The sequence below is a fragment of the Phoxinus phoxinus genome, assembly GCF_949152265.1.
Source record: "Phoxinus phoxinus genome assembly, chromosome: 10".
Classification (NCBI taxonomy): Eukaryota; Metazoa; Chordata; class Actinopteri; order Cypriniformes; family Leuciscidae; genus Phoxinus; species Phoxinus phoxinus.
Window position 1 is genome coordinate 13383369 of NC_136885.1, and position 23653 is coordinate 13407021.

Genomic DNA, 23653 nt, shown 5'->3' on the forward strand with positions numbered 1-23653 from the left:
TTTGTCAGTCTCTATTTGACCATGTTTTAATCAACAAAGTGTTCGGTTGTGAATCACTACTGGCAACTGAACCTAAAATCAAAGGATTGTGATATTTTTTGCCTTTTTGCACAGGAAAGCAGAGCTTCAGTGGTTTACACCTTCAAAAAAGATCACAACTACGATCTGTAGATTCCCTTAACCATAACAAAGCCCTTTATTAAAAAAGGAACTGAAAATAGTGATACAAAATTGACAAAGAAACCTTTACAAGTCATCCAAAAACCACAAGAGAAATTATAGTTGGGTGGCATAAAGTAACCTATCTAGCAAATAAACACTGAAGTGAGCACTATTTGAAGTAGCGCGTGAATTTTTCTGCTCCACTAAATAGGTTCAAGATCAGATGTTACTTAAAAAGGAACGAATGAAGATGATCATTCACCATTACAAGTAAGAAGTGTTTTATGGATATTCTTTTCTGTCAATAAACTTTGTTGTTAGTCTGTTGTTCCTCCCTCTAACAATTGTTAAGAAAACTCTTATTAAATCATTATTCTTGCTTTTTTTAATCAGTTATATGCATTGTGTTCATCTCAATCCATCATCCAGTTGGAAACCCTTCATGCCCATGTCCTCGGTCTGGACCGTTTCTCTATTTCTTCTCATCATCTTTCTTGCCCTCAGGTGGTTTTGTTCTGTTCTGGGACGCCAGAGAGCCCATGGCATTACGGATGGCTTCATTGTTGGGGTCGACTCCGGGAAGGTTCTCCAGCACACTCTGCAGAAAGTCTGGATCCTGCATCACATCGTAATCCTCCTCATCCTCCTACAGAAAACACACCCAAAAAGTTTGAGTTTCATGACATTGTGCCAGGTTGTATGTCATTATGCATTTATCATGTGACAAATTAAAGGCAGTACCTAATTAATATGTAATTGCTTTAATTATCCTATGCACATGGTATAGATCAGGGGTTTTCAAAGTCTAAGACAGTGGGCCTTCCTTTTGACACAACTTACCCAATGGCTTCAAAATATAATCATCGTGACATCTGCATACTGTCTTTTTTGCATATATTTACTCATAGATTGCAACAGTGCCCGCTAACTTTTTCAATGGCTTTTGTTCCTAAGGTATTTTTCTCCATTCTTTTTTTTTTTTATAGGAATTTTAATAGTCTTCGTTTAAGAGTTAACCATGAACCAAACCAACCAGCTAAAAAGTGAATTACAACATTACAAACTTTAAAGTGGAGCAAAAAAGCAAAGTGCACAAGACTGTGTAGTTAATGGCTTTGCCGAAGGGGAAAAAATGAGACATTGCGAATGACAATCTAATAAAAAAAACGATGGAGAAAACCATTGATGTTGACGACTTCAACAAAAGCACATAACATCAATTAACAACCTTGTGGCTCACAGTAGGTCTGTCTGTCTTTAAAGGTTTATAAGTTATTGTGAAAATTCAATTCCCCTATGGAGAAAATGACTTCCGGCACCGACTGTTGAGACTGGTGTCTTTACACTGCATATATGGTAGGGCTGTCACGATTCCTCAATTAAAGTTGAGTACTCGATTTAAAAAAGATCCTTGATTGCAATTCACCCGTGTCAGGTAACCGGCAAAATACCGGAAGTGGCACATTTCACGTATGAGAATCCATTAACCGCATTATTACACCGTTTTCTAAGGCTGCACGATATATTAAAACCATTTAAAATTATAATATAGCATAATGCTATTGTGAAATCACAAAGGCTGCGATTCAGGTAAATAAATATATACGCCGTTTTGTTTTTCCCACAGAGAAGCATGACGCTTTAATTATTTACATGCGTGCAAATTACATGTTAAAAGTACCTCAGCTCTGTTCACAGTAAACGCTGCTCCAACCAAACGCAGTCTCTGCGTGTGCTGTTTGTTTAGGTTTCCAATAACGTTCATTTGGGAACGCAAAAAGTCAGACACGGTTTATAAAGTAAGTAACTCATTTGTAAATCTAGGCCAACACAAAGAATACATAAATAAGTGTCTAAATATGCAATCTGTTGTTCATTGCGATTTCAAAATAAAAGTTTAAACCCTCGCTCTGAGTTTGCGTATTTTGATGTGCACGTTCTTGATCAAGAAATTACAGCGGCTGTTGCATTTCTATCATACATAAGTGACCAAATATTAAAGATTAAGAGGACATTTTAATTAAATGTTGTTTGGCCAATATTAAACAAGGATTTGATCATGCCGTAGTTGGCGTAGGGTAACAACAACTATCACCAGGCCGTTGGCACCCTCTGCAGGCATTTGTTATAATACGTAATGTACATAAGTTATGTTTATATGAGTTTACATTTATTTGATATGTTGTGTTTTAACAGTGTTGTTTAATGATGCTCATATGATTATTACTTACTTGGAAACTTTAATTGAACAATTATTATCCCTTGTTATTATATTTGTATTTTAAGTCATTTTAAAGGCTGTTGTTCACTTGGATCTTTTTTTATTACCACAAATTTGTATCCGATTAATCGATGGAATAATCGGTAGAATACTATATTACTAAATTAATCGATAGCTGTTGAACTAAAATAATTGAAAGCGTTGCATTCTGCGTTCTACTCACAAATCTAATAACATGTAATGTTTCCGTGACTCTGTTTTGTGTGGTTTTGACTCGCTTCATCATATTTAGCAATGGCTTTTGAATGATGGGAATGAAGAATTTGCAGCTGCTTTTGATTATTCCCACAACACGACTGTGTTCGATCTAAAATTCTCATCTCCTCTCTATGAGAACGCAGATCTGGTTGGAGGAAAAGAGCTGAGAAACGCACCTTAGGAGCTTCACTTTCGGCTGCTGCGCTTGTTTCCACATCCATGGCCTCTGAACAGCCAAATTCTGTGCACAAAGACAAACATGTGGTCATATAAAACAAATCATAAAAATGGGGGGGCTGGGGGGGTCTAAGAAAACCAAAAACAAGAAATGATGAAGAGTAATAAGCCTGACCTCCTCCTTGCATGGACATCTGTAGGGCGTATGCAATCTGTTCATCCTCCGTCATGCGGCTGAAATCGGGCAGAGCAGGAGCCGTCGACATCTTCAGCAGGGCATTTTCAGACTCTAACACAAATACAGAAGACATCAGGTCACATTAAACACCGACTTCTCATAAAACAATCGTATACGGTTAAAATACACAGTTTCACTCTTCAATTTGGAGCATAGAGAAACTTTCCTTATACACAACTCAAGAAATATGTTGTTTTTCGGAGCGCGTGTCGAAAAATCTCGGAAGCTTTCAGTAAAGCGCGTATCGAGGCTGGTATCGCTTTAGACCAATGACTTTATTGATGGTGTCCGAAGCCTCGCTTCCGCCTGACTGGTTCAGGAAGCGGTTCGAATCTTGCCAGAACGTTTTGACATATATAAAGCACATGGTTTAAACCCAGACACTTTCCAGTTTTAGAATAATTATATTGCCCCTCCTGCCTATTATGACCAAATAATAGATTTACACACATTTGATAGCCCCATTCATTTCAAGCCAATAACACAGTTATGTTATACAATCATTATATACCACCAGCAAGTACACATTATAATCATATACACAGAGTAGTCTATGTGGAAATAGATTTTTTTCTTCACTGTTATTGGCACAAAATACAGTGCATCACAGATCACATCAGGGGTCATGTGTAATGGATCTGCTTGTTTTACACTCTTGGACCACCAGATGGTATTGTGAGCAAAAGAAGCACTGGACTGAAAAGCTTCAATGCTTCATGAGGCTTCATCTCGCCACCACTAGTCACATGATCCTTCAGAAATCATTCTAATGTGCTGGTTTGATGATCAAGAAATATTTCTTATCAATATTGAAAACTATTGTGCTGCTTAATATTTTGTGGAAACGGCACTACATTTTTTCAGGATTCTTTGATAAATGCTGTTCTTTTGAACATTATTCATTTAAAATTAAAATAATTTGTAACGGCCAACATTTTCACAGTAATTTCTGATCAATCTAATCCATCCTTGCTGAATAAAATATTAATCTCTTTTTTTTGTTGAATAAGTACTAAACTTTTGTGTTCCCCTGAGAAACTTTGCGTTCGCTCGCAAAGAATTCAAAAGTCAAAAGCAGACCATTTTTCTTCCCATCTCTAGATTTTTTTCTATCACCATGTCCTTTTAGGGGCTCCACTTAACCCAAACACCCACAGCTACACTTGTCGGGACCCCGATGTGTCCACAAACCCCATCTGGTTCAATCCTCATTTAAGCATTCCCCTGCGTCTCTCACCATCTGCAGTGGGTGATGAGACTCCAACCTCTGCAGCTGAAGCCACCGTTACCCTGCGCGCTTCCTCCTCCTGCCTCTGTCTCTGCTCCTCCATCGACACACGCAGAGCCTGGAACAGAGACACCAACAGTTACAATCTGGAGCATCTCTAGCAGAGAAGTTTGTCCTGTGTGCTACTAACCAGAGCGAGCTCGGGGTCTGCGCTGGGGTCCACTCCAAACTCGAAGTCACTGGGACCCAGGCCGATGATGGTGCCACCCTCTCCAGCCATGATAGGAGAGGACATAAGAGCATCTGCCAGGCTCGGGCCCGGAGGCACCGTGACCAGGTGAGAGCCTACACCCTCCTTTCCATTTAGGGTGTTCACAAACACAGTCAGCTTATCCGTGTTGAACTCCTAAAAGACAAAACGAAAATGGGAGGAAATGACATGGAAGAATAAGTCATTTCTGGAGGACTGTGGTAAAGTACATTCCCTCAGAATAAATGTTCACCTCTTCTCCAAAGTTAACAATGTCAACGCTGACTTTTTCCTTCTTCAAACGTTTTGCCATTTTCACCAACTGAGAGAGAGACACAAATGGGAAGGTCACGAACACATTATATTGGCCTTTTTTAAATTCAAACTCATAAGGTACAATGTTTAGAAAGAAGAAAAGCACATGAAGAAAAAACACATCTTTCTCACATCTTTCTCCAGGTCCTCCACAGGGCTTCCCACAAAAGCAATGATCCTCATCTTATGGTTCTTTCCCTGTCTGTGTTTCAATGCCAGCTGTGAAACAGTGAAGAGCAGAGCAAATCAGAAATAACCGTACAGAGGACGTTAAGAAAAAGTTATATAATAAAATAAAAATAAATAAATATATATATATATATTTCACATATCACATTTTTCTGTTATTTACCATTTAATTTCAACAGAGAGATATATGTAAGCAATAAGGTACGAGAGGCTGTGCTGAATATGCAACCCCTTCAGCCGTGACTTATTCACAATACAACACCAGCCTCTCGTACCTTATTGCTTTTATAAAAAGGTAACCACACACTACAAATATTAAAGCCGAAAAATATGTATCTATGCGACTTTCATGAAGTAAAATCACTAAAAGCCTTCCGTCTGCTGGAAAAAATAGTCCCTGACCGTGAACAGCAACAGAAGTTACATACATTATTTCACCAATAGATGTTATGAGTGAGTCAGTCAGTAGAGAAGACTTTTACATTGAAAGGACTCAAACTTGCGATCACGGAGAAGGAAGACGCAACTGACAGATGACTATAGGCACGGGAAACCCCTTAACTGTTAAAAGGACAAGATATCGCAGCGGACATTCAAACGGATTTTTTTTTTAATGAATATAGGACTGACCTGAAGGAAAATGCTATGTCTACTGTAAATGCAGGTACACTCGCTTACTCGATCTCTCACAATACTCTACAATAGCTTCAATGAACAATATCAATGAGATCAAACATGTGTTTAAGTTGCTAAGAGTGGTTGCTAGGGGTGTTGTGTAGTGATACATAGAACCGTTTGGTGAAGCAGTCATAGCGGTGTTTTATCGTGAATAAAACACAGCTATTGACCAATCAGAATCAAGGATTGGAACTGACCGTTTTATAAATAAAATAATAATATATATATATATATATATATATATAATTATTGATCTTTTGAAATAAAATAGTAAAATGTTGTAAGTAAATATCCTGTAAGATTCTGAACTTAAAACTTCACTAGTTCAAAATAAAAAGGCAGTTTATAGCAACCAAGCTGCCAAAACAATAACTCCACATTTCTGTAACCTTCTGAGGTTTGATGTTGTTACTCATTTCACATGTAAATAGTTCATAAGAAATGATGTTCCTAAAAGGATGATCATACAAATTTGAAAGTTACAGTAGCAAAAATCAAACAATTTAATTCTAGGCTCAGACAAAAGGTGCCATCTAATGTAAATCATGACCGTTTTTGGTGCAAGAAAATATGGTTGCAATTGTGGATCTTAGCGGCAAAATAAAAACAAACATTTATACAGAATAAATATTGATAAAATAAATTCTAAAAATAAATATTGTGATGTGAATCGACCCACTCACATGTGCTACTCTGATGCCAGTACAGAAGCAGATGACTCCTATGGGCTGAACGGCATGAAGCTTCGACAGGATCCGGCCCGTGTCAGGGGTCAGTGTGGTCAGGACCTCACAGTTACTGAAACACACACAGTGGATCTCGTCTATAGATTCTCTCATACACAATAATCCCAAATTATACCTGTTAGTAAAATAAATAAAGTATACAAAAAAACACCATCCTACTTGGCCATAGTGATGAGCCCAACGTTGTTTTCTGGGTTACTCCGAGTTTTTGAATGACAGATGATGTTGACAGCGTCTTGCTGGGCCTGAAGTCTGGTAGGTAAGAAGTCTCCATTGCGCATATATTCACTGTTGTCCACACTAGAAATAATAAACACACACACACACACATATATATATATTATTATTAATGACAAGATTATATATTTAAATATTAAATATACAAATATACATACATGTCCTGTCCACTCAACATAGGAAGCATAATTCTGCACATACTGTACTATTTAATATTTAAATATACAATATTGTTAATAAAAGGCTGAGGACGCCACCCAGACTAAATAGTTTATTAAGCTAACAAATTGAAAGTAAAAAGAAGGATTTTAAAACCTATCTGGGTAGTTATTTATACAAAAACCTATACTGTTACTGAAAATAAAACCAACACACACATTTACATTCAAAACTAATCAATTTCATAATAGGGCAACTCAGACAACCTGACAATCGCATCTATGAGCTTTCTAACGTTTTTCCCTCATAACATGTCAACACAAAGAAGCTGTTTAACAGCTGAGGGTCCATCATGACTAAGGAAAACCGCACATCTGTCATTCTGTTCAACACAACCGCTCTCTCAACTCCAATTCACAACACTTTCACTGCACAATTGCGTGATATTTCAAACACATCACGTTTATCAAACTACATTTGATGTTTGAGGAATATAAAGTATTTTTTCTTACCAGACCATAGTACTTTCAAGCACCATCTTGAAAATTTTCTGTCGCTCTACGTGATGTAAGCACGCAAGTGAACCCTTATTGGTTAATGTAGCGCTGATAGGAATCATGGGAAATGTAGTTCATAATGTGTTTTCTATTAATCTCATGAACTGTTTTTTAATGACACCGTAAAATATACAATGTTACTCTGTCGTTATTTAGATAAAACTCTTACATTTTAACCGCCTTGCTTCAACACAACGTATTAGTTTAGTTTCTGACATAGGTTTTAATTTAAATTAGTGCTGGCTAGCATTCATTGTAATTTTGGTAACACTTATAAACACAATCTAAGGTTTCATTTAACATTAGATAACTACATTTTAATGAACTAACAATGAAAAATAACATTTATTAATCTCAATTCCAACATTTATTAATGTTAAAATGAACTTGAGCTAATATGAACGAACAATAAAGTTGTATTGTTATACAACTTTATAGTTAGTTACCTAAAGTTAAAGATAAATACATACTTTAATTCCTAATTGTTAGTTAATGCATTGGTTTATGCTGATTTGGTGATCAAAAAATATTTCTTACAAACTTATCATCAGGGCATTTTCAGACCAACACAAATACAGAAGACATCAGGTCACATTAAACACTGACTTAAACAGTATTACAGTAAAAAAATAAATAAAGTAATAATAGTAATACTGTGAAATATTATTACAATTTAAAATACCTGGTTTCCATTTTAATATTCATTTTAAAATATTATTTATTACTGTGATGGTAAAGCTACATTTTCAGCACCATAACTCAAGTCTTCAGTGGAGTTTTATACAACTTTATTGTTAGTTAACTAACGTTAAATATAAATACTGTAACAAATATACTCATCATTGTTAATGTTGGTTAATGCATTGGTTTGGGAAAAAAATATGTTAAAACAACAGCAATGGTTTGGAAAATATTTTATTCTTTTTAAATCAGAAAGACGATGTGAAAAAACAGAATCACCACATCACTGAAAGATGGTAGGAGAAACAGGCTGCAAACACCACACAAGAAAAAGGCATTTCCGTGACTTGCTTATATACATACTATATACACGTTTTATACAGGCCAGGTAAAAATATAGTCCTCAAAGCACTTACGGTCGCCAGTGTTGTTCCTGACACCGCCAGACATTCACAAGTAGAAAAGCTGAGGAAGAGCTTTCACAGATTTAGAATGAATAGGAATATTTACCTTGGACACGAAACACATAAAATACAAAAATGGTTTATATTGTCAAGAACTTCCCTCAGACCCAAAATAAAATACATACTAAAGATTATGTAATACATACAATCATCTACGGTACATAGAGATTTCAAAATACATACAGGTCGACAAAGTAAAAAAAGAAAAACAAGACATTTCTTAATAAATACAATCACTGAAATACATTGGCAGAAACGTTCATATTGCAGTTGGTTGGTTGGTCTGTTTAGTGTCAGAGTTGCCAGCATTTAATCTGATGTGTCTGTTGTGCAAATATCTGTGTCACTGTATTAGTACAAAGACTGTCTCTGTTTGCCCGCTCACAATGAGTTTACGATCTTACTTTCATTCGCATTACGCATCGCCAGGTCAAAAGTTTCACTTTTGGGATATTTAAATCAAGATGTTTTCTAGCCTGTAAGAATAGATTGATCAGTATTGAGTGTTGGTCAGAGAAAGGCGGTTATTTTTGCATCTTGAGACCATAAAGACAAATTAATAAATAACAGAAACATAAAAGAATGAGGCCTGAATTGTGAAGATCCAAAAAAAACTACCAGAAAACTACACAAGCCAACTGTGAAATTAAGCCACTGAGAGCTGATCCAAGATCAGTTTATGGTTTATGAATTTCAGAACCTCAAAACTATAAAAGAAGATGCATCATACAGAGCAGATACAAGCACCACATTGGAAAGTGAAATCAATACAAACATTGTGTGCAATATTAGTTTTTATAAAAGTAACTTCATCATAACATACACCCAATATCCTTCAACAGAGAGGCGATACAAATTTACTATAAAATGTACAAATGTTAATCAGGGCATTGTTAATCTTATTTTATTTACTGTACTGTAGGTAACTTTTGACATTCACAGATAATCCATTAAGTTTAGAAACGCTGTAAAAACCTTGTATGACCAAAACCAGTCGAATATACCGAACTGCTTATCTTTGTTTTTAATATCAGTGCCAAAGCAAATCCTGAAATGTGTACTTCCAGAGGACAAACTGTGAGTTTAGCTCTAGTTTTTAGTGATATTAGCTTGTCGTGGGGTAGATCGTTTTTTCCCCCCTAGATAAAACATTAAGGTGCATTATCAAAATGTTCTGTAACATGATCCGACAAAGACATTGAAATGATTCAAACCAAAAGACAGAAAAAGACCCAAACCAAACTTCTGTGCACGAGTATACATTGTCACTTTGATTCAAATACATTAAACTTAGAATATGCATAAATACTGCATCCACTGTGAAGCTTTATAGGTTTCTTCAATACAGACTTGCCCATGTACTTCCTGCGCATATTCTATCTGCATTTTCTTCAGGTCTGCAAAGACAAATCCTTGGCAAGCGATCCCTTCGCTCCGACTGTGATTTTAAGAGCTGCAGTTCACCGACCGGGACAACACAACACTGTTCAAGCCTACAGTCAGCCCTTCTTCTAAGTACTTCAAGACTGCATTGTCAGTATCACATCTGTGTGTGGCAGAGGTTTTAGGGCCTGGAACCGGCCAAAGAGAAACTGTAAGTAATGCCTGTCAACCAATGGATCCATTAACAACTACTTCCTCTGTTAAATCGATCCAAATGGGTGTGATAACAGAACGGCAGATTCATCAGAAAGCTTGTAGTGATCCGAAGACTCTTTCCAGCTCCTCTAAAGTGTTCACATGTGCCCTGGTAAAGTCCATTAGAGTTCTTTCTTCGCTCAGTTTAAATGATTATTCTCAGGGTGAGTCTAACTAACAACTGTTGAGCAGATTTACCATCCCGTCAACTAGAAATCAGCCGCGAATATTCTCAAGACTTCTTATATACCGACAACATGACGTTAGAATGTAAATTAAGCCTACATTCCTGATATTCAAATAGCTAAAGGCTTTTCAGTCCTGTCCATACATTACAGGACTGCGTATAATGCTAGAAAACAAATAGGTTTGTATGAAAAGGCCAGAAAGCATGCACTGTGTAACAAAAACTTCTGTAACGGGTAGATCTGAAAAGTTGGTCCGAGTGATTTCTGTAACCAGCAGAAATTGAGTGTTTTCATACCAACGCGCTGCTTTCAAAAGCTGCATTAAGGCGGATGATCGGAAGACGTCATGGCACATCAATCAGTCAGTCAGTCTATCCATTAACATGTTAGTTAAAAGACAAGAGCTGCTGTGCTGGAAGAGCACATTCGTAGCGTTTTATACATGTACAGGAACACAGAATGAATCATTATTTACAGAGATATATACATGAGTACACTAATATTACGGGGCCCTTGGCAAGGCGTATGTGCATTAAAACTAGAATATGACATGCACGCGGATCCGTCCGTTTCTCAACCTGGACAGTTGATTGGTCCAATGTGGAGGGGCAACTTGCAATGGGCAAATGCAAAAGACAGATGCATAGACAATTATATTTGCGAAACAAAATATCTAAATCTACTTAGTGGCACCTCAAAGAAGGCAATTGTAAAGCAATGAAATACTAAGCCTGAATGCGGCGTATTTAGAAGATACAAAGCTATTTTATCTGTAACACTCAAACGCATTTCTTTTTTAAAAAGTGGGAATCGTTTTTTTTTGGTCGTTTTCCCCGTTTTTTCTTCTTCTTTTTTTAATCGCTCTAAGGGCACATGCTGCCCTCATCGGGTTTACTCAAAAAGAGGAGTCATAAAAATGAACCTTCATATGTATTCACAGAACGCCACTGAGAAATAGAAGTTGCCTGCTCATCTCCAACATAACGCCTTCTGAGATAAACATACTGGAGCGCTAGCAGAAAGTCACACCAGTTAAGAGAGAATCAAAAGGTTTACAGACCTATATAAATAAAGATTTACGCAACATAGCCTCCAAGGATAATATAAAGTGGTGCCAACTGTGTAACACGTTTTTTTCTCTCCCAGCACTAGCTAGGCAGAGAAAACTAAAATTGGTTTGTGCATCCAGCTTGCCTTGTTTTAAAAGTTTAAGAGAGAAAGGCCGTAAAGAATGTGACAGAGATCGTAACATCCCTTTTCCAATAACTGTGTAAAGTTTGTGGTTAAAACTGGTTTTAGCAGCATTTCCTGTGCGAGAGAAAGAGAAAAAGCCACCAAAGCTCCTCGCTCAATGGCTTTTCTTCATTCCCTCGGTTTCTCACTCACTTTTAAAACACACTTCATTGTGCCGAGGATGTTAAGTTCTTTCCCAAGCTCCCATTGAGAGAAAACTGCCATCATAGCAGTGCTCGTAGCATAGCCCTTCGTCTCTCTTGAGTTTCTGTGTGTCCATCTCTCGCTTAAATGCTCTGCTCCTTCAGTCATCGCTCTGCTCTTACTGGAAACAAGCAATGTGGTCTTTAATAAAATCACATTTTTGGCTCAATTAAATTATTTGGAGTTTATATACAACTTACAAAACAAATGTCAGTCTCTGGGATGATGTCTTTGAGCGAAATGGCATCTTCGTTGCTTAACTGCTCATCTAAGCATTCGGCTCCAGAGCTGAAAAAGAGAGCGGAAGATGAAGGATTGGTCTCACTTCACCCAAATATTAGAAATGTGTCATTATATACCACCCTATTGTTCCAAACACATTCACAAAGTTCGAGGTTGGTAAGATTTTTGAACGTTTTTGTCTCTTAAGCTCACAAAGGCTGCATTTATTTGATCATAAATACAGTAGAAACAGTGTGACGTTTTCTATTTCAATATATTTTCAAATGTAATTTATTCCTGTAATGGGAAGGCTGAATTTTTACTCCATTACTCCAGTCTTCAGTGTCACATGATCCTTCAGAAATCATTCTAAAGGGTGTTCACACTTGTAGTTCAGTTCGTATAAAAAAATCCTGGTCTGCTTAGTGTTCAAATTGCCATTTTAACACCGAACCTAAAGGCATAGGGATATGTTCACAACCTGATTGGTCGCTTTTATATATTACCGAACATCCAAACCTATGCTGTGTGCTGGGATAAATGCCCTCGTTGTTTGTGCGTAGTCTACATATGATGGTATTTTGACCATCTGAGAACTCGTGAAGAGCTTATAAAGTGTGTAAAGGTCAAAACAGCGTCACAAACACAGAAGAAGATCTGCTGCGAAGAGATGCGGTTCAGATTGCCTGTTCCGAACTGTGATGGGCAACATCATAGCTATGAAGAGAGAAAAAAGGTATTCTTGAGCATCTTTTTAGGATTGCATCTTGTGATATCATGTCCCGTTTTTTGGTTCGTTGACGTGTGTTTGGTTTGTGTCGCGTTCATATTTAATTCGAACCGCACTATAAAATGCACACCCTACATTTGTTTGAAAACAGTTGTGCTGCTTAATATTTTTGTGAATATTTTTTTTTAGGATTAATGATTAATAGAAAGTTCAAAAATTTGAAATAGAACAAATGTTTCACAGTAAGAGTCCTTGATCAATAAAAGTATTTAAAAAAAATCTTACTGGCACCAAACATTTGAACAGTAGTGTAAGCTGATTTTTCGGAAATATTCAGACACATACCATATGGATTTGGAATGACATGTTCGGATGATCTATCGCTTTAACAGTTTAATCGTGAACAGGGCCGTAACCACCACAGACTCCAATAATTAGAACTATAACTGAATGTGACGAGACAAGGGACATTTTGTGTTTTTGACAAATCAAATGAACAAATAAGAATGAATGTATGCATATTTAAAAAATAAATATTATTTGCAAAGTTTAAATTAATTACTTTAAAACTACAATTAGACGTAGAACTTCTTTTATCACTTAAATCCCTTTTAATTATTGAATTCCTATAAATAAAACGCCTAAAAAAAAATTGCTCCTCCCCAATGTTCAACACACGGGTACTGCCTTGACCGGCGTGAGAGGTGATGAGATGAGAAATGTGTGTGCGTTTGGTTTTACCTGTGGGGGGCGCTGTTGTCCGGCTCAGTGACTGCAGATTTGTGCACCTCCACCCCTACTGACCTGTAAGTATACAAACGAAGGTGAAACTGGGCCAGAGAGAATTAAACGAGAGCGAGATGATGATGATGAAGAAGAAATATAACAGTCAAAAAAAAGACTGCAAAAAACCTACGCAAAAATCAAAAAAGAGAGACGGATTAGAACTGAAAAAAGTTAAAGAGGTAATGTGAAGGTACCTTTGAGGAGGTGATGATGATGCCATTCCCGTGCTGCCTTGTGAGGAGTTGGACATATTTGATGCTGCAAACTCACTAGAGCTTCCTGCCAAGGGATCGGTTTGTTGGAGCAGGTCCGGTCTGCCCGACTGCATGCCTGAGAATGACAATCACAGGGAGTTTTGATTTGATTTATGCTCCAAAGACTATTGAACGCCTATTCACACTAAATCTGACTCAGCTGAAAAGCATGCACACAAATATTTAAAACAATTAACAGCGACACGCCTACTGCTTTGCATTCAATGGCTATGATGATTCACTCCCGTATCCCAATTTTTGTTTAAAGAAAGAAAGTAGTCAATTCTGTGACAGACTTGATGTAAATAGTTTTGGTTGCTCACTCACCACTCTCTCCTTCTGTATCGGACTGGTTAAGGTGAGAGCGGTACACGAATCTGGCGTCAGCAACGGTCTGTCCTCCAGGGGCGGGAGCAGAGCTTCCCATAGGAAGCCGTCTCACAACACTCGAACCGCCACTTCGAGACTTCTTTGAGGGGGAAGATTTTACTGGGAACCGAGAGAGAGGCACATGATGACGGCATCACAAAAACACAAAGTTCAATGACCAAAATAAAGACATAACTTAAAGGTGAAGCATGTAGTTTTAGCAACACTAGTGGCACGTGGTGGAACTTCAAAAATAATACATATTTTCAAACAACCTTAGAAACGCCCCTTCGCATGTTGAGCCTCCCTCAACTCAAACATCACAAATACAGCTTTACATGTGCTTGTGCAGCCAAATCTCTACAGGAAAAAGTAGTCTACTTTCAATAAAAGCTCCAACATTTTAGGAATACTTTTAGCTGTGTTGCCATGTATCATGAATCAATGACACATAGAAGCAATTGAGTAGACTAACATCTCGCTTATAATAAACTCTCAATCTGCACTGGGCACATCTCTTTGACATGATGTGTTTTGTAAGTACCGTAAACATTATAAACTGGTACATTTGTCTTTCTGAATGGGTGCGTAATGATGCTGCATGTGTATGGTATTGATGAGTCCAAAGTAGAGTGTTGCATCACAATGCCCCATTCACTTTGACGTGTTCATGACCGATTTCATCTTTGAAAGGTCTAAATGCAGTGAATTTGGGCTTGGGACTTTTGTAACCAAAACTGAATGTCTTTTCCCATGTAACATGTCAGCCATGGTCTCACACCAGCTAAACACCCTCTGCCTCCGCCTGCTACAGTAGCCACGCCCCAAACTCACGCTATTGGTCAAGCTGGAAAGTGATTGACAGAGCTGAGTGAACAACTCTCAATGTTAGATGGTGCTTGGGAGCTTCGATGTTTACACTTATAGGGAAGAAAAACCCATGAATGGCATACTAATAGTAGTAAATGAATAATAAACTTGGTCAAGAAAATGAATTTTAACAAAAAAAATCATACATACTTCACCTTTAAAGTAAATAATCATCTAAAATGAAAATGATTATCATTTTACTCACCCTCACGTCATTCCAAAACCATAAGACTTTCATTCATCTTCGAAACACAAACCTGATAGATTTCTGTCCCCAAGATATTTTTAATGAAACCTGAAAGATTTCTGTCCCTCCATTGAAATATAGTCTATTACGCCAAAAACTTCCAAGCTTCAAAAAGTTATAATGATATCGTAAAAGTAAACCATTTGGATTGAGAGGTTTAATCCAAGTCTTCTGACGAGAAACAATCACTTTATATATATGATGAATATTTAAATTTAGGCTTTTGATTTGCTGTTTTGAATGTGGGTTGATCAATGTTGCACGTAAATAATTCTACCGTGTCTCTTCACAAGACTAAACTGCTCGATTCATATGCATTACTTTTACAATGCATCTATGGACTTTCAATTGAGGGACAGATATCTTTCAGGTTTCATTAAAAAAATACCCGTGTTTTGAAAATGAATGAATGTCTTATGGATCGGAACAACATGAGGGTGAGTAAATGATAAATTAATTTTAATTTTTGGGTGAACTGACCTTTTAAAGACTCACTGGACAAGTATTTGTTTTGGGGTTTTTTTACTTACGTGTTTTCCTAAAAACTGTGCTGCACATGAAACGCTGGAATCGCTCAGCGTAGAATCCGGGCCGATGTACAGAGACTGTGTCCTACAACGTGAATGTTTAGAGTGCTATGCATATTTATATACAATGGTTGCAAACACCTAAGTGCAAAATAACCAGAAGGTTAGGAACCATAAGGAACAGATGACTTACCCCATCGTGAACCAAGGCCTTCCAGGAATGCTCTATTTTTTTTATAAATCTGACGGAAGAAACAAAGGAGAGATATTAATCATAGTCACAAACATGTAAACATGCACACACAACTCTGTGTCTGTGACTAGTCACCTGTATGACTGTAAAATGTCGATGATCCCAATATAAACCAGTATTCTGTCTCCTTTACTGCTGCGTGCTGGGATTCCTCCCCATCTACCGACAAAACAGGAAATTGCATGCATGAAAAGACATTCATAATTTCAGTTTTTAAATGTATAATAGTCCTTTACAAATGTTGCTTGTCAGACTGTAAGAACATGACCCCCGCTGTAAGCCATGTCACACTGTAGGATCTGAGCTGTCATTAATGTCAGACTGTCATTGTACGGCTGTCAAGACACGTTAAAAACAGACGTATTCAAGAGTCGTCTGGAGTTTTACATCAATCCGTGACACGTTCGGAGACTGTGAGCAGCATGCGAAAACAAAAACAATCTCTAGCGTTAATTTTGATCATGATTTGTCTTGAAAAGAAAAATGGGAGAAAATTTACAAAAGGTGTGTGGAGCAAGTGGTGGTTTGTTGTTGCACTAATTGTGACATCAGATTCTGACGCTCCTATTGGTTTTAAAATTGTTGGTTGTCGTAGGAGAAGCCACACTACAAGACAGCGCGTCAAATCTTGTGACACGGACAGAATTTCATCAGAGGTAAAATCTGATCACAAGGGTCATTAATCGGTTGTCGGTGAACATGTTAAACTAGTTATTGAAGACTTCAGATTTTAGCCTACGATCAGAGGAATCTTTACAAAAATTTGTCTCAGACGGCCAAAATCGTACATTGTACACACGGCTTAAAGGAGTAATTCAATTCACTTTAAAGTGAAAATTAGCCCATGATTTACTCACCCTCAAGCCATCCTAGGTGTATATGACTTTCTTCTTTCAGACGAAAACAATCGGAGTTATATTAATAAACACCCTGACGCTTCCGAGCTTTATAATGGCAGTGGATTGCAACCATCAGATTGAAGCTCAAAAAAATGCATCCATCCATTACAGTGCTATGCATAAGTTTAGACACCCATGCTAAAGTTGACTAAAAAGAGGAATAAAAAATCATCCTTTGGAAATTGAACTTAATGCCTTAATTTAAAAAAATAGGAAAAATCCAACCTTTAAGGACACCAATTTTCTTTGTGAATGAATAATGTATCGTAAATAAATAAATTTTCTTCCTTAAAATACAGGGTGCATAAGTTTGGACAACCCTATGTTAAATTCCCATAGAGGCAGGCAGATTTTTATTTTTAAAGGCCAGTTACTTCATGAATCCAGGATACTATGCATCCTGATAAAGTTCCCTTGGCCTTTGGAATTAAAATAGCCGTACATCATCACATATCCTTCACCATACCTGGAGATTGGCATGGAGTACTTTCCATAAGATCATGTCTCAATGCAAATCAAACCAGCTGTTAGGCTAACTGAAATAAAACCATGCCAATCTCTAGGTATGGTGAAGGATATGTGATGATGTGGGGCTATTTTAATTCCAAAGGCCAAGGGAACTTTATCAGGATGCAGAGTATCCTGGATCCATGAAGTAACTGGCCTTTAAAAATAAAAATCTGCCTGCCTCTATGGGAATTTAACATAGGGTTGTCCAAACTTATGCACCCTGTATTTTAAGGAAGAAAATTTATTTATTTACGATACATTATTCATTCACAAAGAAAATTGGTGTCCTTAAAGGTTGGATTTTTCCTATTTTTTTAAATTAAGGCATTAAGTTAAATTTCCAAAAGATGATTTTTTATTCCTCTTTTTAGTCAACTTTAGCATGGGTGTCTAAACTTATGCATAGCACTGTATATAAGAAATCCACTCGGCTCCGGGGGGTTAATAAAGACCTCCTGAAGCAAAGTGATCCAAAGTTTTTGTGTAAGAAAAATATGAATATTAAAAACATTATAAAGTAAAATTCTAGCTTCCGGCCAAACATATACAGTCTACTTACACCTAAAGCGCAACTTACGTCAGAAGTAGTGTAGCGCATCATGGCGTAGCGTAAATATCAGCAGTATGTCGCATTACTCGCATATGTTGCGCTTTACACTCAAGTATTTATACTTAAAGGTATAGCGGAGGATCTTTCCTAATTTTAGAAAAGACCCGCCCTCTCCAATTTTTTTAAAAATGCACATGCGCAACACTCTATTTGCTCCCGAGAGAGAACGCCTACTAGCAGTGATTTTAAATGGATTTCTCCAAATATTATGACAAACTTTACCTGTCTAGTAGAATTTTCGCGACCCTGGCATCAGTGGGAAGCCCAACATGTGCTTTTAGCGCACGCCAGCGTGTGAACGGCCTTACGTAAACATTTCACCAGAATGATTGACACTTAGGTGGACCAATAGTATAGGCTACCCACCCGGAAAAAGAAAATCCTCCGCTATACCTTTAAGAATCCTTTCGTTTGGCCTTTCGTTGTAAAGCTACTTTACTTTATAATGTTTTAAATATTAATATTTTTCTTACACAAAGAACTTTGCATCACTTTGCTTCAGAAGGTCTTTATTAACCCCCCGGAGCCGAGTGGATTTCTTATATAATGGACGGATGCACTTTTTTGAGCTTCAATCGGATGGTTGCAATCCACTGCCATTATAAAGCTCGGAAGCGTCAGGGTGTTTATTAATATAACTCCGATTGTTTTCGTCTGAAAGAAGAAAGTCATATACACCTAGGATGGTTTGATGGTGAGTAAATCATGGGCTAATGTTTATTTTAAAGTGAACTACTCCTTTAAGTGAATTGAAGAAAGGGATTATAGTGTGGGAGAAAGATGGAACAATGAGAAAGTTGAAGAGGACAGAAGACATAGGAAAAGCACATAAAATGGGTGGATGGGTGAATTAACTGCATAGATGGGAAGAAAATCAAACAGAGAACATATAGTAAAATAATAAGATGGTGACTGACTGGTCCTCAGTTTCCAGGGTTCCTTTCCCTTTGGCCTCTCCCTGTATGGACTCCATCGCGGTGCTGTACAGAGCTTTCTGAGTCTGCGGCCTCCTGTGGTCAGGGGTCACGGCCCCCTCGGACCCCCCGCCCTCTACTGCCCCTGCTCGCTCACGACATGCCTGATCCGTGTTGTGGATCCCCACCAACAGACTGTAGTCCATGATCTTAAAGCTCTGTAGCAGCTGTCAAATACAGAGACAGATTAACTAAACAAATCTTGTTTTTCACAATATTCAATATGTATATCTGGATATTTACATATTTGCACCAAAATGGTGATTCATTTATGAATTTTTTGACACAGAAAGCATCTTTTCAACCAAACTATTGTAGCCAAAGAGACTCAATGTTTAATGCATGAAATAAAATACAGTGCAAAATCTTTTTCATATATATATACAACAATATACACAGCCCAGCCACAAAAAAAAATGCTGTTTGGATTTAATTAGGCAAATGCTTCAGAGTCTATGATTGGATCATTATTGCAGTGATTATTATGTTTCTAGCATGTTATATGTTTGACAACAGATCTTCTAACCCTAATTGATGGAGTGTGTAGCTTTTCATTTCTTAAACAAGCATGTAGGAAGACACAGCATGTCCATATTCCAGGACGACAATGTCAAGATTCATCAAGCTCAAATTGTGACAGAATGGTTTGGGGAGGGAGCATGAAGAGTCAATTTCACACAAGAATTGGCACCTCTGATTCCACATTTACTTCCACCGAGAGGTGCATACAATTTTGGTCAAGATTTTGGTAGTGTGTATACTGAATACTCAATGTATCATTATTGATTCAATGTTTTAACTATGCTCACCAGGCAGTCCCGCTGGATGGTTTTGCAGAGGGCGCTGTAGTTATCCGGTTCTAGTTGGATGCCCTCAGGCATTTCCTGAATGAAATCCAGGTCTTTGTAAGTAGGGACTCTTTTCTCTCTCTCTTTAGGGGAGGCACGGCGCTTGTACGTGGAGCCCTTCAGGTCATATTTGTGGTGCATAGGCACACTGCGGGGCAACAGGTTATTCATTACGACGATACGGATGTTCTTTCCACCCGCCTGCACGCAATACAAGCCGTAAAACTTCGGGAGCAGCGTTCTCTTGTTCTGATTCAGATTCTGAAGGAGGAGGAGCGGAGATTAGGAATTTGTGAAAAATGCTGTAATATCACAATTTGGACATAGATGAATGCTACAATTTCGACTTATACCATGTACTATGTATCTGAAGTACACATCTATGTCACATCTAGGAACACATGTGTGTAATGCTCACCATGAAGTATCCGGGCAGTAGTTTCTGCAGAAACTCTGCTTCCTTGTGCTGCACTGTTTTAATAATGAACTCATCATCGCTTGTCACATAAAATATTGATCCACTCGCTCCAGGGTTGGACAGTTCGATCAAAGGATCATTACATAGAGAATACTGCAGACAGGAAGAAATCACAAAATCACATGAGGGATGTTCCTAAGGACAATGAACTCTAATGATGACAGTTATATAAATGTGTAAATATACTGTAAAACAATTTGGGGTGGGTAAGATTTTTTGTTTTTGTTTTTGAAAGAAGTCTCTATAGCTCACCAAGGCTGCATTTATTTGATAAAAAATAGAGTAAAATAGAAATATTGTGAAATATTATTTCTGTTTTCTATTTTAATAAATTTTTAAATGTAGTTTATTCCTGCGATGGCAACGCTGAATTTTCAGCATCATTACTCCAGTCTTCAGCGTCACATAATCCTTCAGAAATTATTCTAATATGCTGATTTGGTGTTCAAGCATTTATTATTATTGTCAATGTTCAATATACTTTTGCAGCTTAATGCCATGCTAGAACAGCATTAATTTGAAATATAAATATTATGTGACAATATAAATGTCTTTACTGCGACTTTTGATCCATTTAACGCATCCTTGCTGAATAAAAGTATTAAAGGGTTAGTTTACCCAAAAATTAAAACTCTGTCATTAATTACTCATGTCGTTCGAAACCCGTAAGAACTTCATTCATCTTCGGAAACACAAATGAAGATATTTTTGATGAAATTTGAGAGCTTGTGTTCAGAAGATGAATGAATTTCTTACGGTTTGTAACAACGAGTAATTAATGACAGAAATTTCATTTTTGGGTGAACTAACCTTTTCATTTCTTTTTTTTAAAAATCCTATTGAGTCCAAACTTCTGAATGGTAGTGTGTGTGTGTGTGTGTGTGTGTGTGTGTGTGTGTGTGTGTGTGTGTGTGTGTGTGTGTGTGTGTGTGTGTGTGTTAAGGGTGCAGTAAGAGATTTCTGAGAAACAATGTTGAAAGTGGATCGGACTGAGCACCACAACACACTTCAGCCACACAGACACAAACAGAGGTGTCTGTGTTGCATAGCGTGTTCATGAATAATTCGGGGGCGGAGCTACCAAGATAGGGGTGTGATCCTTTTGGGAAGGTGCGCATTTTTTTGGTGATTTCAAATATCAGCAGCATTTTTCAAAAAACTCTTACTGCACCTTTAATATTAATGTAAACAATAAATAATCAAACAAATCTAGTATATTTATGTGGGTTATATATATATGGGGTAAGCCAACCAGGTAGTCATCAGGTCGAATGCCGAAGAGTTCTCTGAAATAACGGAAGGCGATGGGGGCGTAAGTCTTAAACCTGAAGTCACCGTGGTGATGTGCTGGAGTCAAATTACTTCCTTCACTGTAGAAGAGAAGACATGGAGAGCAAATCAGAGACAGGGTTATGAGTTTGTTTTATTACACTTATAACCTGGCGAGCTGCCCACTGTTCGATTCAGAGGTTTGAACACCTCTGTAGCCCAAAGACTATAATGGCATTTCACTTAGTTTTCTAGACACACAAACTTAACAACAGTCAGCACCCACAACACCCATTCAAATCTATTTAAATAGCCATAGATATCTAAATACCTATACTGCATGATTGAGTAGTTCTGGTTAGCATATATTTAAGTAGCATATATTTAAGTGGTGGTCTATTTTTACACACACCTGGGGAAGAAGATGCTCTCTACTACATAAAAGTCCTGCATGAGAACGTCTCTCTCAGCTTTCTGACTGAGGCTGCCCACCGTGTGTGCGATTCCCAGCTGGATGGCACCTTTGAGGGCGGAGGAGGTCGTCTACAGACAGAGAATGAGTGCGTGTGTGAGAAGAATGCGTGAGAAAGAAGTGCAAACCGAAAGGAAACACTAGATAAATATCACAATGGTTATTTAAATAACCTATAAATGAGCTGTTACGTAGGTGGCGTGGGAACATAATGCATTTATAATAACAAAAAAAACAAAACAAAAAAACAGTAATTTCCAGTAAAACAAATGCTGGAATGTGTCATTATTAGGAGTGGGGCGATATAGTCAAAAACAAGTTTTCCACTCTTGACAACTCACAATATGCGTTTATAAATTGATGTATTTGCTTATGTAAAATGCTTATGCCTCCCCCATCATTTCAACTAAACAGTCACTGTTGAAATCTGCAGTTTTACACATTTTTTATGAGTTGAATGTGTCATGTGTCTAATAAACCTTGTTCCCTTCATCTATGAAATCTTTGGGTGGGGGGAACACTGATTTTACTATTAAATTCCTAATAAGATTAAACAAATATATAGATTTAAAAAATGAAGAAAAAATAAAATTGGAGATGATGCAAATGTATTACTGAATGAGAATTTTGTAGTGATTGACCATTTTGAAAAATATAAGGAAGGATCTTGAAACTACAGTAGTCGACATTTGAAGTGAAAAAAGTTCATCAAAGTTGTTGTCCTAAAACAAGAATGTGTATTGTTCAAAATTAATGTACTTTGATGAAAAGTTGAGATACACTTTTTAATTTCACAGTTTAATAACACGCTTTTTAGGAGTCTTAATAGACAAATAAAATCATATTAAATGCACTGTGATATTCGCAATTCTGCTTAATTTTCTCTCTCGATAACCCTTTCTTTCCTTTACAACTCCTCCCTTTGGTCAGTTCCTCTTTTCTAGCCCAGTTTCTCTCTCTTGGCCTTTTTCTGTTATCAGGTGACACATTTGACTGCCAGCTGACCTTTTTGTAAGTCGTTTCTCCTGTGGGGTCAACTCCTCGGTGACCAATGGTCTTCTTCATACTCTGAGATGATCCTGGCCCCTAGGTTGGAGAGACAGAGACACAAAAGAGTGACAGAGATAAAAGTGGAACTGAAAAAGTCAACTGGTTTCATGTCAATAGATGGGATTCAAGAGCCCTCAAATCTATCCAGGTTTGACTTCCTGTTTGTCAGGCGTTTCTTCGAGTCAAACACAGACACGCAAATTCCCGTCAGTCTGTTCATCCTCTCACTGTCTTGATACATGTGAATCTTCAATTGACAATGGGAGCAGTGTGTGTGTGTCTAACTGAGTCAATATTTGTCCTGTTCAAGATCCTTCTCACATGACTGTTTGATCAACACACAGTAACAGTAAGTCAACCTTACTTCAGGCTACAGGGCTCATGTGTTCACATTCCTCTACCAATGTCCAGCAACTAAAAAAAAAAAAAAACATTCAGATTTGGATGAAACTGTGGATACTG

General features: G+C 37.4%; 2 protein-coding genes across 6 annotated transcripts in view; both read right to left on the reverse strand.

The window, feature by feature from the left end:
- psmd4b (proteasome 26S subunit ubiquitin receptor, non-ATPase 4b) lies at positions 1-11792 on the reverse strand. Of its 2 annotated transcripts, none has more exons than XM_079626448.1 (10): positions 11773-11792; positions 6622-6762; positions 6400-6514; positions 4982-5068; positions 4788-4856; positions 4475-4690; positions 4294-4402; positions 2994-3107; positions 2818-2882; positions 1-808 (listed from the first exon to the last, which is right to left on the reverse strand). In XM_079626448.1, exons 2-10 carry the CDS (start codon positions 6741-6743, stop codon positions 635-637), a joined length of 1071 nt encoding a protein of 356 aa, XP_079482574.1. In that variant the 5' UTR covers positions 6744-6762; positions 11773-11792; the 3' UTR covers positions 1-634. The 2 variants fall into 2 exon arrangements, with proteins under 2 accessions (XP_079482574.1, XP_079482573.1); XM_079626447.1 differs by lacking the exon at positions 11773-11792 and adding an exon at positions 7371-7459.
- Positions 11773-23653, reverse strand: part of pip5k1ab (phosphatidylinositol-4-phosphate 5-kinase, type I, alpha, b) — a 21042-nt gene continuing 9161 nt past the window's right edge. For 2 of the 4 annotated variants that reach the window (XM_079626423.1, XM_079626422.1), the window contains 14 exons: positions 23147-23227; positions 22082-22212; positions 21653-21770; positions 20341-20493; positions 19884-20183; positions 19018-19241; positions 16157-16240; positions 16022-16070; positions 15832-15913; positions 14143-14304; positions 13756-13891; positions 13517-13579; positions 12024-12111; positions 11773-11944 (listed from right to left, as the gene is read on the reverse strand). In XM_079626423.1, the coding sequence (XP_079482549.1) occupies positions 11942-11944; positions 12024-12111; positions 13517-13579; positions 13756-13891; positions 14143-14304; positions 15832-15913; positions 16022-16070; positions 16157-16240; positions 19018-19241; positions 19884-20183; positions 20341-20493; positions 21653-21770; positions 22082-22212; positions 23147-23227 (1674 nt within the window). In that variant the 3' untranslated portion in view covers positions 11773-11941. Of the gene's footprint in view, positions 11945-12023; positions 12763-13516; positions 13580-13755; positions 13892-14142; positions 14305-15831; positions 15914-16021; positions 16071-16156; positions 16241-19017; positions 19242-19883; positions 20184-20340; positions 20494-21652; positions 21771-22081; positions 22213-23146; positions 23228-23653 lie in introns of those variants that run through there. The other 2 variants (XR_013799356.1, XM_079626424.1) reach the window with 2 other exon arrangements.